The sequence below is a fragment of the Chrysochloris asiatica genome, unplaced genomic scaffold (genome assembly GCF_000296735.1).
Source record: "Chrysochloris asiatica unplaced genomic scaffold, ChrAsi1.0 scaffold00011, whole genome shotgun sequence".
In the NCBI taxonomy this organism is placed as follows: Eukaryota; Metazoa; Chordata; class Mammalia; order Afrosoricida; family Chrysochloridae; genus Chrysochloris; species Chrysochloris asiatica.
In genome coordinates, this window is record NW_006408529.1 from 14,919,859 (window position 1) to 14,936,978 (window position 17,120).

Below are 17,120 nucleotides of genomic sequence, written 5' to 3' on the forward strand. Positions count from 1 at the left end.
TTTAGTTGGGCCTGGACTATCACACTCTAGCTGCCACTAAAACTCAGAAGCCATGTTTTCCAGATTGTCCTGATTTCCCCAATTATTTTGGGCCCAGGCCTAACTGCCTTTTAACCACAGACCTTAAAATGTAACCCAGCATTTCATATCCTTTGCCAGTTTTCAAAACAAATCTTTCCTCCAAAGAAAAGTATTGGCCTCCCTTAGAAGCTTAGGACTGAATTGGCTGTTTCTCTCAGATTAGAACTCAAACAGGAGTCCAGAAGTTCAAAGATGATGAACTATGTTTCACAATCTTTCATTAGGCTCTGGTCCTTTCTGAAACCAGTGGCAAAGGTGAACACTATCCAAAAGACCCTACCACAATCAGTCCTTGGAAACTTAGTGGACAATGGGGCGCTGATTGTCTTGTCCTTGGGCAGCAGCTCTGGGCTAACCAAAGCTAGAGGAATAAATGACTGTCAGTTGTTTTACTGGTATTCTCTGGTGAAATCTTTTCTGGGACCACTAAAATTAGCAAAGGAAAAGTCTGACTTGTAGTGCCTGGTTAGTGCAAATGGTTAATGTGTTCAGCTACTAACTGAAAGGTTGGAGTTTAGACGCCTTAGAAAACAGGCTTGAAAAATCAGCTTCTGAAAGTTCTATCGAATTCTGGTTTGATTCCATGACGTGCATAGACACGTTGGCAACTGATAAAGATCTGACAAGCCTAGAAAGTGAAAAATCCATCAATCGGTAACCCAAATCAATTGTATTGAAATTTATGAATTCATTAAATCCACAAACATGTTGAGCCTCTACCATGTGCAAAGCTCCATGGAGAAAAACAAAGACCAGCATACCAAATACTTGACCTCAAGAAGCTTCCAATTAAGGTGTGAAGAATATTGAAGCAGGGAAGCAAATACAGCGCTGGATGAGTGATTCAGAATCTTCTAAGAGTTCCAAGGAGGAGGAAGGAGATGATATTTGAGTTGGGCTTTGAAGAACAGGTAGGAGTTAGGAAGGACATTGCAAGGATTGTAACTGACTATTTATTATGCTGATTGAAATGACAGGAACCCACTAACACAGGCATGAGGGCAGGAGAGAATGACGTATGTTGGGAGACTATACTGAGGTTATCCCTCCTTGACATATAATTCCAACACTTAAATTTTGCACTGGATGAGTTATTTTCACAAACATGCAAATGTTGGCTCAAGCCATTCCGATGATGATAAGAAAGGAGAGGTTGGGAGTTAATAAAGTGAAAAGGGAGGCAAAGAGGGAAACTAAGCAATGGTACAAACTTGTGTCAAAGTGGTTTAAGTGTTGGGCTGCTAACCACAAGGTCAGCAGTTCCAACTCACCAGATGCTACATGGTAGTGGTAATCTGCTCCCATAAAGAGTTATAGGCTAGGAAACCCTAAGGAGCAGTTCTATTCTACCCTGTAAGTTTACTCGGAGCCAGAATTGAGTTAGTGGCAGTGGATTTGGTTTGGTGTTTGGGGCATGAGCAAGAAACAAAATGAAGCACAGAATTAAAACTTTTTCTCTGCTAGTGTGAGAAAGTTGAAACATAGTACGACACTCTGTTGGGAACCAGAATGATGAGTCTCTAACACTGACACATGAAATCTGAAACACGTCGAACCTTAATAGAAAGTTGGGAGGATCTTTGGAGACCGGAGCAGACAGTGAGCTTAGTGATTATATTTGGGTTCACATTCTGGCTTTGTCACTTCTGGCTTTATAACTTTAGCAAGACATTTAAAACTCTGAGTTTTTTGTTTGTTTGTTTGTTTTTAATAATATGCAAGATGCAGAGACAATGAGAGAACAGAGATCATAATTAGGAAGTACTTAAGTCAAAAATATCTATTGTTCATGTTGTTAATAAAAAATTTTAAAGAACACTTTCATGATTATATATTATTGTCTGCAAAAAAGTAAATATGTTTGAGGGCGAGTCATTCTAGTAATCCAGGCAGGCGAAATGAAAATTATTCTTACAGCCCTATTATTATTAATTAAAGGCATCAGCAGTGCCTGCATTTAGTGGGGTGGCACTGTAGGATAAAGCACTGGACTGACAGGTCGGTTGGTGGTTCAAACTCATCAGCTGTTTCTTGAAAACCCTATATAGGGTCATTATGAGTCGGAACCGACTAAATGAAACTTAGCAACAACAACAACATAGTTAGTGGATCAGCATTATGTAAGAAGTTTTGTAGAACTGACCATGACCTCAGTTCTTTAACCCTGTTTTCTTATGAATTGTGAATTATATTTTCTTGCGGGATTGTGGAGCACGATCCTCTCCCATCAAATTCCTCATGGTTTTCCATAGCACTTGAGATAAAAGGCCAAATCTTTCTCATGGCCCTGGGCCTGATGGTGTCCCCTGTTCAGCTGTCCAACCTTATCCCATGAATGTTCATTTCCCTGAGCTCTTTACATTTGGTCCATTAGTCTGCTCTTCTAGTTCCTCTAGTTTGAGAAGCTTTTTCCTGCCTCAGGTTCTTTAATCATCTTGTTCCTTGGCCTGGAGGCAACCCTCTTTTGCTATCTGGCTAATGATCACTTGCCCATTAGATTTCAGCTCCATGGTTGCATATGGATGTATGTGTATAAATGTGTGTTTACTTAATAGTTTGGTTCCTTCATTGGACTATAAGATCCACGAGGACAGGGACTCCTTGTGGGGAGACAGAGTTCCCTATAGCAGTTCAAAACTAACAGCCTTTCCACAGGAGAAAGAGGCTTTCTGTTCCGGTAAAGATTTACAGCCTCAGAAACCCTATGCAGGGTCACTATGAGATGGAACCGAGTCCATGGCACACAGCCACCACCACCACCACCACTGTGGGATTAGAACTTTGCTCAGTAGGTTACCTGTAATAGGCACTAAACAAATACTTGTTGATTTTCATAGACGAAGGATATTTTAGGCATATCACCTTCACAGCTATAGATGAAAGATCGTACTTGAGTTTGGTGGAAAGAGTCACAGTGTTTATTCACTTTGGACTTTGCTTTGTTGTGCGTGACTGTCCCATATGCCAAGGACATTTAGCATCATGGGACTTGCTTTCCCATGCTGTTTGCATGGAGCTGTCCCAGATTGTTCCCAAGCACCCTCCTGAGGAAAGGAGTGGTGGTGTGGCTAGCTAGGTCCTCATTAGAACAGGGGTAACTGAAAATGGGGCTACAGGAGAGCCACGTGGGTTGGGAGAGCAGAGCCGGATTGTACAGTGTTCATACGCTCAGGAGAAGGGTCTGACCATCATGTCCTGACAGGGCGAAGTAACGTAAAGTTTTTCCAGAGGGTAGTACAGTGTTACAAGGCAAATGAGGAGCAGGAATATCAATGAGGAAATCTTATTTCCCATTCCCTGAAGGAAAGAGCTTGGACATGCAGGCAGCCTGGGTTTTTTGTTGTTGTTTTGTTTTTAATCTCTTCATATTTACTCTTCCAGGAAAATGAACACCTTGAGATTTCTGTCCTTTGGAGAAGGAAGCCCAGAGGAAAGACTGGTAGCAATTGGAAATCCAGCCTATATATTAAAACCTATAGGAACAGAAGCAAACTGTGGGGAGCCTGGAGGAGGGGAGATTGCTTTCATATGGCAGCATCAGCAATCACACTGGATAATTGTGCAATTCCAGGTGACAAATTAAATCTGCCTCCCTGTCTCTACCTTTTTCTGTAAAATTCTTCAAGTAAGTGACCATAAGAAAAAGAAAAAGAAAAAGAAAAAAAAAACCACTGTGCTCAGTTAAGTCTTTCCGTTAGAGTAGCTGCCTGAGAGTCTGCAAACCTTAAATTGGCATGAGAATGGCATTTGAACCAAAGAAGTCAAGTCTTACATGTTTCCAGGATGGCAGCTACAGGGAGAAATGAAGAAAGGATGGGGTTCGATTTTATTGGCCCCCAGTCAGCATCAGCTTGTCCTGACTCAGCTGTTTGTCTAATCATGTCCAAACCAGAGAACAGACTCCCTTGCCATCTAAGCCCATGGAGACTGCTAAAGCTGCAGACTTTACCATGATACAGATGTGGAGTGGAGTCCAACACAAGAACTCTGAAAGGCAGATTAAAAGTGAAACACAATGCTCTTTTACCATTTAGGGAGAAATTTTATATATAGGAATGGGAGAGATGAATAGCCTCGGCACCATGCTGAACAAGGATATAGAATGGAGTTTCAACTCTTCATAGTCATGAAAGCATAAACAAACAATAGAAAGACAGAGAATAAGAAAGTCTAAGTCAATAAGACAATAATGGGTATTCATTTTTTTAGGATTTCCCACAAGATAGATAATTAAATCCCAATGTTAAATTAAAGTAAGATCAGAAAGTATAATTTTTACATCTGATATTTAAAAATTGGTGTTGCTGAGGCCGTTGAGTCAACTTCAACTCATAGCAACCCTGTATAGGGTTTCTGAGGAGCGGCTGGAGAATTTGAACTGCTGACCTTATGGTTCACAGTCCAGTGCTGATCCTACAGCGCCACACCAAATTCACACCAAATTTAAGGACAGAGTACAATGACTAAGGTGGTCAGTTTGGGAAACTAAGGTACAAAAAGGAGTGGTTAAAAGAATCTAAATTTCTCTCAGGACTCAGACATGATTTTCCATAGAAACATTTGCGTTCTTAAGTAACAGACACCACAGAGCCACTACCATCAAGTCAATTCCATCTCATAACGACCCTCTATGGGTTTCAGAGACTGTAAATCTTGATAGGAATAGACATCTTCGTTTTTCTCCCACAGAGCTCCTTGTGGATTTGAACTTCTGACCTTGCACTGAGCAGCCCAATGCTTAGCACCTTCAGAACTCCTTATTAATTAATTGTACTTTCCTGTTTGGGTTGGCTGTTCAAAGCTAGTTTTATGTTTATTTTCAAGAAGCCCCTGGGTGGCACAAATGGTTAAGTGCTCAACTACTAACTGAAAGGCCAGTGGTTCAAACCCACTCAGAATCATGATGGAAGTAAGACCTGCCAATGTGTTTCTGAAAGGTCACAGTCTTGAAGGTCCTATGGAGCAGTTCTACTGTACCCATGTGGGATTACCATGTGTTGTAATTAACTCAATGACAGCTAACAACAATGACACCAATGCTATTTTCAGAACCAATCTTATTTTATCCCCATCCTATTTATCTTCCTTTCACCTTCTGATTTACTTTTTTATTTTTTATTAACTTTCTGCTACATGTATTATTGAAATTACTTCAATGCTCTTTTTTTTTTTTTTGAAGAATTATAAAGGAAAAAAAAAAAAAACTGCACAAGTCATCTTCAATACAAGAGGGTTTCAAAAAGTTCCAGATCTGGGACCAAAGCTGACCGGAGACAGGAGTTTTCTAACCAGACTAGTTAGCTGGTTGATGAGACATAAGCAGCTGTTTACTAATGGGTTCTGGGTACAGGTGGATTTACATTGCAGTTAAGGAAACTTTAGCATTGGAGCTCACTTTTGCTTGGGCCTGTAGGCAATATTAACAGTCCTGTACTCTTTCCTTAAAGAAAGATTCCCCTCAAATTCTATATTTTTCAGAGTCAGAGAAAAACTGCATGTGCCCCTGGACATAGTCTTCTCCCTGATAAAAGTGAGACCATATGAGGAGACGCCACCTCCTTCTTTCTTGCTATTGGATGATCTGAGGAGATGTGATGCTTGGAGCCGCAGCAGCTAGCTGTCTTTTGACCTTCAAGGCAAAGGCAAAAGAATAGCAGGAGAGCTGACTCAGGGCCTTGATATCATTGAAGTGCTGGATTAACTAACCCTGTAATTGTCTATCTCTAGACTTCTAGTTATGTGATATAATAATTCATTATTATTTAAGTTGCATTTATTCTTGTGGTCTATTGCTTATGAGCAAAGCATTAATGGATATCCCTCAAACTCCTATCACTGGGATTTAGTCACTCGTTGTAATGACCGGCCTCTTCTTGCTGGATGCTGTACTGTCAAGCTACCATGGTTATCTTGCAGAACGCATCTTTTCTGACAACGCTTGTGGCTGTAGCAGCGTTACCAGTACCTGTCCCACCTAGTGGGACATGGGAATAAGGTTGTCTAGGGCCTCTCCCATTGGAAGTCTGATGGCATCTCATCAGTGCTCAATGTCTCCATGGTGCCTTCTGGCTTTGCCAAACCCTACCCTGAGCCTATCTTCTACCAAATTACCCCAAATCATCTCTGCATTCTTAAAATCTTCCTCCTTACCATGAACTAGCCTCTTAGTATAATTGATTTCATCAAAATCAGAGGAATTAAAGGGTGGGTACAGAGTACCCCTTGGAGGCCAGGATGGCCCAACTTTGTCTCTCATACTTCAGACATATTGTCAGGGGGGACCAGTCATTGGGGAAGGATATCATGTTTGGTAGGATGGAGGGAGGGTCAGAGAAAAAGAGGAAGACCCCCAGCGAGATGGATGGGCCAAGTAGCAGCATCGATGGACTCAAGCGTGGCAATAGTAATGAGGTTGGCCCAGGATCGGGCAGTGTTTCGTTCTGCTGTTCATAGGGTCGCTATGGGTCGGTACTGACTCAAAGGCACCTAACAACAACAATAACACACATAATCATGCTAGGCAATGAGTGACAGCCAACTGTGGAATACCCCTCAAAGTCTGTTTGCATTTAAAATTGCAAATTAATTATGGCAGAATTTTAAATGGACAAAAAAAAAGCAACAACTTTAAAAATTAAACCCTTTTGTTCAACTTGGCTTTATGGAGTACAGTTGGATAGATGCATACCCGATGAACCATACTGACTGCCTGTATATGCAATGCAGACACTGTTGAAGAGCTAAAAGAAATATTCTGAGCCTAAAATAAAATGAAGAGAAGCATTTGGTTCTTAGAACACTTGGAAACACCTCAGTGGTCTTTTACATCACGTGACATAGGTGACCCTGCTCCACAAACAAGAGGCCTCTCTTGGCCTCTGATCTGTGAGAGTGAACATTTGTACCCTTATCTGCTATGTTCCCACATCCTCAGTGACCCGGTATTTCACTGTGTCAGAGAGCACGCACAAATGACTCTCTTCTCTGGAAACACTGAGTTTCATAGCACAGAACTGCATTTTTCCACAACTAGGTCCCTGGATTTCATCATTAGTTGGTCAGTATGCCTGCTGGTCATCACCTGCTCTCTCTCTGACCCACTAAGTTCTAGTGTTAGATGGCCTTGACCATCTACTCTCATGTTCCAAAAATTCCATGCTCTTCTATCCTGTAGTCTGATCCATTTGCAATTTCCCTTCTTCAGGGTTTTATTCTAAACACAATATGAAGGTGGATTCCCATGAAGGGCCAGGTCTTCCCACATTGGCCCAATATCTTAAATAGACAAGGAGGAGGCTGTTGAAGGTATCCAGGCATGCGGCAATTAGGGTTTGGACCAAAAATGCAAGATAATCTCTGTAAAATCAAGTTGGCAAACTGGGAAACTGAATCTATAGAGTTTTGTTTGCTAAATATTTATCATAAAGGTAGAAAGCAAAGCTGGGCCTCTCTTTGCTTTTGGCTGCCCTAGAGCAATTGATTTTGTTCACAGTAATTATTCCGCTTTAAACTTAACAGGTTACATTGTAAGCCTTGGTAATTGAGTTAAGGCCTGTTTGTTAAAATACAGTGAGTCTGGAGCCATGAAGTCTAAGGCAGGACTCTGGGCTCATGTCTATAGTATGTGTCTGAAATTCACCTGATCAAACCTCTTGCTTCTCCAAATAAGGAAACAGTACAGTGAATGACACATAGTGAAAAAAAAAAAAAAAATCAGTTCAGTATAAAAGGTAAATAATTATTGTTTATCTTTGTATTATTTGTAGAATTTGTATAATGAACATAACATCTGTTATATCTTTTAAAATATAATTACCTCAGCTATGAACCATCCTTCATCAGCCACTAAGGTCAAAGGAGAGACAAACTTCCCTTTCTTGTAATAGAACCTGCTCGGTATGGCTTCTTTCTCATACACAGTCATGTGTCCCACTGTTCTCAACGTATTATAGATCTGCAGAGAAAACCAAGAATGACCAGTTTTGCATTCTCTTTCGTAAATCGGTTTGAATCTTTATAAGACATTGGCTGTGAGGTCTTACAAATGCAAAGAAGAAATGGTAAAAACAAATAAACAAACATAGAATTGGTTAAATAAAAATAAAAACTTTTCTATACTTCACAAAACATTGTGGACGTACTAAATAAGACTGACATCCCACATACTTTCTAACTTAATAAGTCAACTACTGAGATACTTTTGTGCATGTGTACTTGTAGGAATATATACTGCAAACTGAATCAGCCCAAGTGCCCACCAACAGCAAAAGAAGTAGTTGAATCATGGGGTATTTCCACAAGAGAATACTATCCAGCAATAAAAATGGATGAAGTACAGCTACATGGATCACAAGGAAAGATTTCAAAAATCTCAGGCCATGGTGAAAAACCAAGCTGCAGAAACATACAAACAGGATTACTGTAGAGAGTTCAAATAACTACAAAACTAAACAGCACACATGGTAAACTTATAAAAAAGAATTGTGGACATTGTCATTGAAAACTTAGGCCAGTGGGTTTTCTCTTAGGATTCAGTAAAGGTGGTTGATTCTGAGACAGAAACAAGAGATGACCCTGGTATAAATAATGTTCTGTTGCTTACATGTTTATTGAGTATGAGTTGTCCATTATAACATTAACCTTTACATCTTGGATATTTTATACTAAATATTTTGTGCCTGTTCAGTAATTAATAAATTATAAAAAGTATGTCAAAAATTCTTAGATGAGAAATTGGTCCGTCTAATGTGTGGCACTGTAGATACACACTGGACTACTAACCACAAAGTTGATGGTTCAAGCCCACCAGATGCTTATTGGAAACCCTATGAGTCAGAACTCACTCGATGCCCTTAACAATAACAATGTTTATTATCACAAAGATCAAAGAAAGAAGATTTGTTCCAATTTGACCTAAAGCATGCCCTAACTACACTTGAAAAGTAAAAGAACTAGACATTTGCCATTAATTCCATTGCAGACTACATGATGATGATGCAAACTTTGTACATATTTCTAACATTTAGCAGCATTTTAAATACAGCTAAAATAAAATCTTCCAGCTAATGTCAACTTGCTGGCCTTTAACCAAATCAGACATGTAGCTCTGGGTAGGAATGTTGTTGTTAAGTGCTGGCCAGTAGGTTCCAACTCACAACAAGCCTGTATGGGGTTTCCAAAGGAGCTGCTGGTGTGTTTGAAATGCTCACATTGCGGTTATCAGTCCAGTGCTTACCCTGTACTACCACATCAGGACTCCATAAAATGGATCAGTACAGCTGAATGTAACATTGAGTTTATCAATCCACTTCTGAAATCCAATTAGTTTTCAGGCTGCTTAGTAGATAGTCTCTGGTGGTTTAATGAATTATGGTTTTACACATAAGAAAATCCATAGTTCTTAAGAGTATTTTTGCAGAAAGATGTTGGATAAGTGAAAAATTTGATGACACATAACAGGTCTCACAAACTGTTGTGCCCGCCACATGACTAACTGTCACCCAAACACACCCCCGCTTTTGAATAAGCAACCAATTGCTTTTGGGTTGCTTACAGTTGCCTGACTTAAACACCACCTTAGAAGCGGCTCTTCCCAGCTCACAAGCTGTTGATGCTAAAGCATTCTGAAGATGGCACTTTCCTAAGTGCCAAATTGGAGAGACAGACCATCTTCTTTGCCAGGAAAATAGAGCTTCTTTGCAGGAAGCCATTTACTGCAAGACCTGACGATGTGTAAAAAAATCCTTCCTGATTTCACATTTAGGAAGCTTATGGGAACATTGTGTAAATACATTCAGCATCTCCAATTCCTGACCCTGGAGTCCGAGAGAAATGGGGGATCAAGGCAAAAATGAGGAGGAGTGCACTTTTTAATGGCTAAGTGTGTTGTTAGCTGTCATTGAGTCAGCCCCTGAGTCATGGTCAAAATACAGAATGCAACAAAAGAGTCTTGTCCTGCACCATCCCAATGATCAGTTGTAGATTACACTGCTGTAATCCATAATGTTTTTATTGGCTGGGTTTCAGATGTAGATCACGAGGTCGTTCTTCCTAGTCTGTTTTAGTCTAGCTGCTCTGCTGAAAACCACTCAGCATCATAGCAACACACCTCCTCCAATGACAAAGTGATGGCGGCTGCACTTGAGGTGCATGGAAGGTGGGAATTCTACCACTGAGCCATCACTCTCCACCAGTGTGACAAAAGGGACAGATGGGCTGCAAATGATGAGCAGGACCAAGAGGAGCATCTCCCTCTGGGAAGATGGCAAAGCTGACCTACACTAACCTGTGCCTATCCCATCAATACCAGTGAGTTATCTGAGGATGGATGCAGACTCCAAACCCACAGCCAGTTCCTGACACTCCTGTGGTTGGTTTCTTTCTCTGGCAACAGCCTAGGCCTCCCCAGGGAATGGAACCACTTCCTGGTCCAGAAGAATTTTTTCTGGGAGTAGGCAAAAGCCATGAAGTCTGTAGTGGGACGCCACCAAGTAACTTGAGGACAAAGCAATCAATCTGAAATGTCATTTTCTCAGGGTGATTTATTAAGTATTGCCAGATAATGGTATTGTTTTGAGAAAACCTGTCAGGGTGGTGACTTCCTGGAGAGCAATGACTGTGAGGAACAGAGTTGTGTCTCACATCTGCCTCACTGAGGAAGCTCAGCCACACACTCTTGGAAACACTCACCTTTAACGGTGATGTGTTGGACTACAAAGTCAATTTGAACCACAAGGTTGGTGGTACAAGCTCACCAGCAGCTCCTCAGACACCTTATACAGGGTGGCAATGAGTCAGAGCTGACTCAACACTTAACACTTAACAACACTTAAGCACTTAACAACAACAACAGCATGTGGTCCTTATCATGGGTTTAGTAGACACACTCCTACGTGCTTTATAGCCACCCGGGAAGGCAGCTACTATTGTCTCGGCACTCTCACAGAGAAGGCACACAGGGTCCATGTTAAGTACTTTGCCCAGTTACCAGGTGATGACAGAGACAGGATTTGAATCCCAGCAGTGTGGCTCCTGAGACAAGGAGCTGAGCCATTCTATGTATGCATGTGATATTCCCCAGATTTGCCTGAGAAGTACTTCATTTTAGCAAATAATAAAATATTCCTACTAAGCATTTCTACCACCCATCTGTCAGTTTGTTGTACCATGATGGCTTGCGTGTGGGTGTGATGCTAGAAGCTATGCCACCAGCATTTCAAATACCAGCAAGATCACCCATGGAAGACAAATTTCAGCAGTTTCCAGACTAACATAGACTGAGAAATAAAGTGTGCTGATCGACTTCCAAAAACCAGTCAATGAAAACTTCATGGATGACAGAATATGGACCTATATAGTGCTGGAGCGCTGGACTGCTAACTTCAAGGCCAGAAGTTTGAATCTACAGGCTATTCTGCAGGAGAAAGGTGAGACTTTATGATTCTGTAAAGACTTACAGCTTTGGAAACCCTGTACAGGGTCGCTATGACTTGGACCGACTCCACAGAACACTGCCAACCAACGAACCATAGTGCTGGAAGGAGAACACCCTTCATTGGAAGACAGCAATTGAACTCAAGCATGCTGATGATCACGAGGATGGCACAGGATCAGACAGTGTGTTTCATTCTGCTGTACATTGGATTGCCATGAGTTGGAATTCACTCAACAACAACTAACAACATTAAGTCCTTCCAGTGTGTTTGACCTATGGTAAGTTCTACACATCCTTAATCTCATTTACTCTCCAAAAAACTCAGTGAGGTAGATAATGTCATTTTCATTTTAGAGAAGAGAAAATAGAGACCCAGGCAGAATGGACAGCTTAACATTAGTCACTCGACAAATGCATGTCATTTGCCCCCAGAGTATAATCCTCACATTGTTCCATATCTCAGAATTAAAACTACAGTAAAACGATGAAACACAGAGTGATGGAAAATGCAGAAGTTCCCACCCCTCTTCCTCTCACCTGCCCCCATGCCCTCCTCCCACCCTTTGTGACACATCTTGCCTCTGAATGTTTCCCAGGAACTGGCCAAAGGCTCACAACAGGCCCTCGGTCCTTCACTTGCAGTAGGTCATTCATGTTGATATACTTATTCAGCTCAATCACTTTATCCATCCAGAAGATATCAGTCATCCCATGATCTGAGAAGATCATGACGTTCAAGTCATCCTGCAGCTCCCGTTCCTGTGGAGTCAACAAAAGCAGTTATTACAGCAGCAAGAAAGGATCTTACAATCAGACAATTCTGTAAAGATGCTTAAAACAAAACAAAAACTACAAATCATAGGTGAAAGGATATTGAGAGACTTTAGTCATCTAAATTCTGCCCTGAGTTGTTGTTACTATTTGTAAGTGCCATTGAGTTGGTTCTGACTCAGAGTGACCCTGTATTGGGTTTCCAATGAATAACTGGTGGGCTTGAACTGCTGAACTTGTGGTTAGCAGCTCAGCATTGAGCGAAGAAAAGAGAACCATCAAGGCATTTGCACTGGCCTACTGGTGTGATGCTGTGGGTTAATGCCCCAGACTGCAAAGCCATTTGAACTGCAAGGTCGGCAGTTCAAGCTCACCAGCTGCTCCTCAGAAATCCTATACAGGGTCGCTATGGGGCAGAATCGACTTGACAGCACTTCACAACAACTCAGCTATCAGTAATGAGAAGGAAGATATTGAAGGTGTAGTATTGTAGTCAAGGAGACAAGAAGACAGTGACAGGAGAGAACATCAGACCAGCTGTCCTTGCTGTAGGTCACCTGAATCCACTTGGTCATGTACTTCAGGACGGTGTCCACAGCTTGGAGGGCATCTTTTCTTTGAGGTGACGAAGGGCCATAGTGGTGGCCTTCAACATCAATACGTTCATGGTATATGGCTGCCAGATCAGCCCGGCCACTCCTGGAAGAAATAAGGTGGTAAAGTAATAGATGAGGAGACCCTACCACCTTCCTCCCTATCCCCCACCATTTGAAGACACTGACATCCCTCAATACCACCCTCTATGTCCAACAAAGTCAATGCCTTCAACTGAAGTTGGAATCTCCAAGGGAGAATAAGCAACTCCAGGAATTATCAGTCTTGAGAATCTTGATGACAAAGTCAGCAAGCTTATCTATTGATCATTTGCTTTTCTCTCCCAAAGGTCTAGAAGATGTATTAACAGGCAGGGAATAGTTCTGATAGCTTCCCCCTCACCACATACAGTCATGGGAAGATACAATACACTAGAAGTAATTATCTAGATAACTACTGTTGAACTATTGTTGAACTTAAAAAGAAGTTTCTAACTAAAAGATTTGGGGTTTAGTGGTCTGGCAAGAATAAAAATAAGCTTTATCATGGCAACCGGTAGGGAGACAAACAGACTAGTATTCAGGGTTTGACACTAACAGACACCCCCGGGACCCTTGTTCTGTGGTACATCAGAAAGGGAGTACCAATATGGACAGAGACTGACATCTGGCAGTGACCACATTGCTATGGGTCCCAGGATGACGTGGTCTGGCAAAACTCTACCTCTTGGCGAGAGTACTGACGGCAGAAATCCAAGTTATTTAATCCTTTTAGCCTGCTGGGCTAAGAATGGCTGAGAACAAGTAATATAAATTGTAGCAGTAGTCTTATGGCATGGGAAGGTGGGGGAGTGCCAGACACTGTCCTTTCCCTCCTTCCCACAGTGTGTCTGACACATGCTAAGTAGCTTCATTCAGTTCTGGCTCCACCCACATTCTCCCCAGAAAGTTCAAGACAGTGATGATGAACCTTCACTCAATTCTCAATAAAAAGTTAAAAAAAAAGACAATGATGATGATGGTTATGTTGATGATGGTGATATCAGTAGTATTAAAGCAACTCATAGAAGATGAAGAAGGTGAAGCAAAGGAAAATAATTTAAAGCTAATTTCTCTGTTGGGGCTTTCAAGGGTTACTAATATTCTCCGAGGACTGATATAATTCTCTTGGGAAACTTATGTATCGAACACACGCATAAACGAGGTGACATGATCTCTCCTGATGTGGCCTCACCAACACTCTGAATGGGAAGAAAAGCATACCTACAGGATCTGCTGCACCTTGGATCTCAAAATCCAGAAAGAAGGAAAATATAGCCTCATCACTGTTCAGTGTGCTTGCTCACATGGCCTGAGTTAAGCAGCTTCAGCTCATCCTTCAGGCCTCAGAGAAGATGTTGCCTCCTACATGAAGCTTCCTCTGATACCTCAAGGATTTTGTGGTAGCTCTCCTTTATGTTTCCTTGGCACTTTTGACTCACTACTTGCTCATGATTTTTTTTACAACCTGCAGTAATTGCCCACTTTATGTATTCCTATCCTTCACTAAATTATGAGATTATTTCACCCTAGGGACTGTGATTCATTCTCCATTGAATCTCAGAACTTGGCACACAGCAGGAATTCTACAAATATCAACTGATTGTATAATGATATTTAACACACAATAACTAATAGGGTCAGGCATGATGTTAAGGGCTTATATATGTATTATTTTATTTTTATAATAACCCTTTAAGATAAGATTGCCTTGAACAGATACCTCAAGACAGTGACCAGCATCACACAGCTAATGAGAGGCCTGTAGGATTCAAACTTAGGTCCATTGACTGCAAGACCCTGAACACATCCTTTGAATGCTCTGAAAGAATTCAACAGTCCACACCAATAGGAACACATTGTGCTTACATGATCTTTCGTAAATGACTCTAAAGAATCCTACAACCTTGAGAAAACTAGATATGACACAAAGCAAAGGCATCACTGTGAAACTGAATCACTTTCATTTTTCTATAATACACTGCCAAGTTCTGGAACTGCAGAGAAAGATTTCTTTGTCGAAAAGTATTTACAGATTTTGCAAGTGGAAAAAGAGGCTTAAAGAGTTCTAGGAGTTACTGATGGCTTCACAAATCTTTATGACACATCTAGATCTAGAAATTCAAATCTTAAAACTCCAAATGCAGAACATTTTTGCTTTACTGCCCTGGGCCTTAAGGAGCCCTGGTGGTATAACACTAACTCAAATGTTGGTGTTTTGAACCCACCTAGTGGCTCTGCAGAAGAAAAGACCTTGGGGGCAGTTCTACTCTGTACTATAGAAGGATATTAGGAGCTGGAATTAACTTGAAGTTACACAACAAACAACCAATGTCCACCTCCACAATCCATCAACTAAACTGTGGAGCAAGCTCTAGAGACTGTTCTGCCACACATCTTCCTTCACAATGGTCAGTTTTGACAAGAGGGGAAACTCTTTCATAATGTTGGAATGTGCTACCTGGTATCCTGAGGTGAACTCTGTTAATAGCTTAGTGAATACATTGGTTTCAAGTCAAATGAAGTAGCTAGTCAAATGTTCCTTTCTCTTTTTAGAACAAATTAAAGTGGTCCTCTTTAATAAGCACCATTACCATCCTCCTGCACAATGTGAATTGGTTTAAGTTATTATTTAGGTGTTTCTCACAAATGATAAGATCATTATTCATACTTGCTAATGTGTGAATGACTAATCCTAACTTCCTCTGTATCTATAGACAGTGGAGAACAAAAAGTCCCTTTCGGGTCCCACAAGTGTGTAGGTGGTGGGTAGACGTTTGTACTATGTAATGGCATTTATATACACATTCATCCTTAAACATTTTTGAGTCCCATAATCATTAGACTGATGGGGCTGATGGTACTCCTTCTCCACTGTATTTGAACATTGTTGTTGTTATGTGCTGTGGAGTCGTCCTGACTCACAGCGACCCTGTACAGGGTTCCCAAGGCTATAAATCTTTATGGGAGCAGAAAGCCTCATCTTTCTCCCATGCAACAGCTGCTAGTTTCAAACTGCTGACCCTGAGGTTAGCAGCCCAATTCATAACCACTATGTTACCAGAGCTCCTTGTAGTTGAACATAGTAGAGCATTATGTAAGTCATTCCCTCAGAAAAGCCTTAACACTTAGCCGCTTTATGCAGTTGCATTTTTTTCCATCCTTTGTGTGCTGATTCATACAACACTTTATCTGTTTAGTTGTCCATACTTCCATGCCAGGACTTGTATTCTGTTTTATACAGCTGTGACTCATCATAGTGAGATTTTGGTTACATTAAAGTTCAATGAAATGCTTTTAGGTCACATTACTTTAGGTTATTGCTATTGTATGCTATCAACTCATCTCCCAAGTCATGCATGACAAAATAAAACACTACTCATTGCATATTGAAATATTATGATTCATAGAGTTTTCACTGACTGATTTTCAAAATTACATTTTCAGGCCTTCCTTCCTAGATTGTCTTAGCCTAGAAGCTCCATTGAAAGCTGTTCTGCATCATAGTCAGACACAGCCTCCACTGATTAAGGGGTGGTGGCTATACTTGACGTGTTTTGGCCAGGAATTGAACCCCACAGGGAATAAGAGAATGCCTTACTCTATTACATCACTCACTGGGTTGGTTTCTTTAAGGCTACCTACCATATTCACATATTGCATTAGGAAGAAGGAGAGATGGGCTATTTCCAAATAATTCGTTACTGAAAACTTTATGAATAGCAGTAGAACACTGTCAACACCAAAATATTGAATATTGAAACATGATGAAGGTAATCAGAATATTGCCAGATATAGTGCTGTAAGGTGAGCTGCTCGAGTTGGAAAGCACTAAAAATGCGACAGAGGAAGAATTTCCTCCTCAATATAGAGTTGACTGTGCTGATGAGCTTGGAGTAAAGTCTTCGAGACCTTCTTTTGCTGATGGACACCACTCAAAATGAAGAGAAGCAACTGTAAACAACCATTAATAATTATAACAAGGAATGTATGAAGTATGAATCTAGGAAAATTGGAAATTGTCAAAAATGAACTGGAACACATAAACATTGATATATCTTAGGCATTAGTAAGCTGAAATGGACTGGTATTGGCTATTTTGGATCTGACAACCACATGGTTTATTATACCAGGAATGAAAAATTGAAGAAGAATGGTGTTGCATTCATTGTCAAAAAGAACATATCCAGATCAGTCATGAG

The 17,120-nt window shown here is 40.9% G+C and overlaps 1 protein-coding gene across 1 annotated transcript in view; it reads right to left on the reverse strand.

The window, feature by feature from the left end:
* ENPP6 (ectonucleotide pyrophosphatase/phosphodiesterase 6) overlaps window positions 1–17,120 on the reverse strand; it is a 149,215-nt gene that overhangs the window by 15,670 nt on the left and 116,425 nt on the right. Inside the window, exons 4-6 of the mRNA XM_006834428.1 lie at window positions 12,844–12,985; window positions 12,095–12,274; window positions 7,898–8,035 (exon numbers count right to left, since the gene is read on the reverse strand). Coding sequence (XP_006834491.1) covers window positions 7,898–8,035; window positions 12,095–12,274; window positions 12,844–12,985 — 460 coding nt within the window. The remainder of the gene's footprint in view (window positions 1–7,897; window positions 8,036–12,094; window positions 12,275–12,843; window positions 12,986–17,120) is intronic.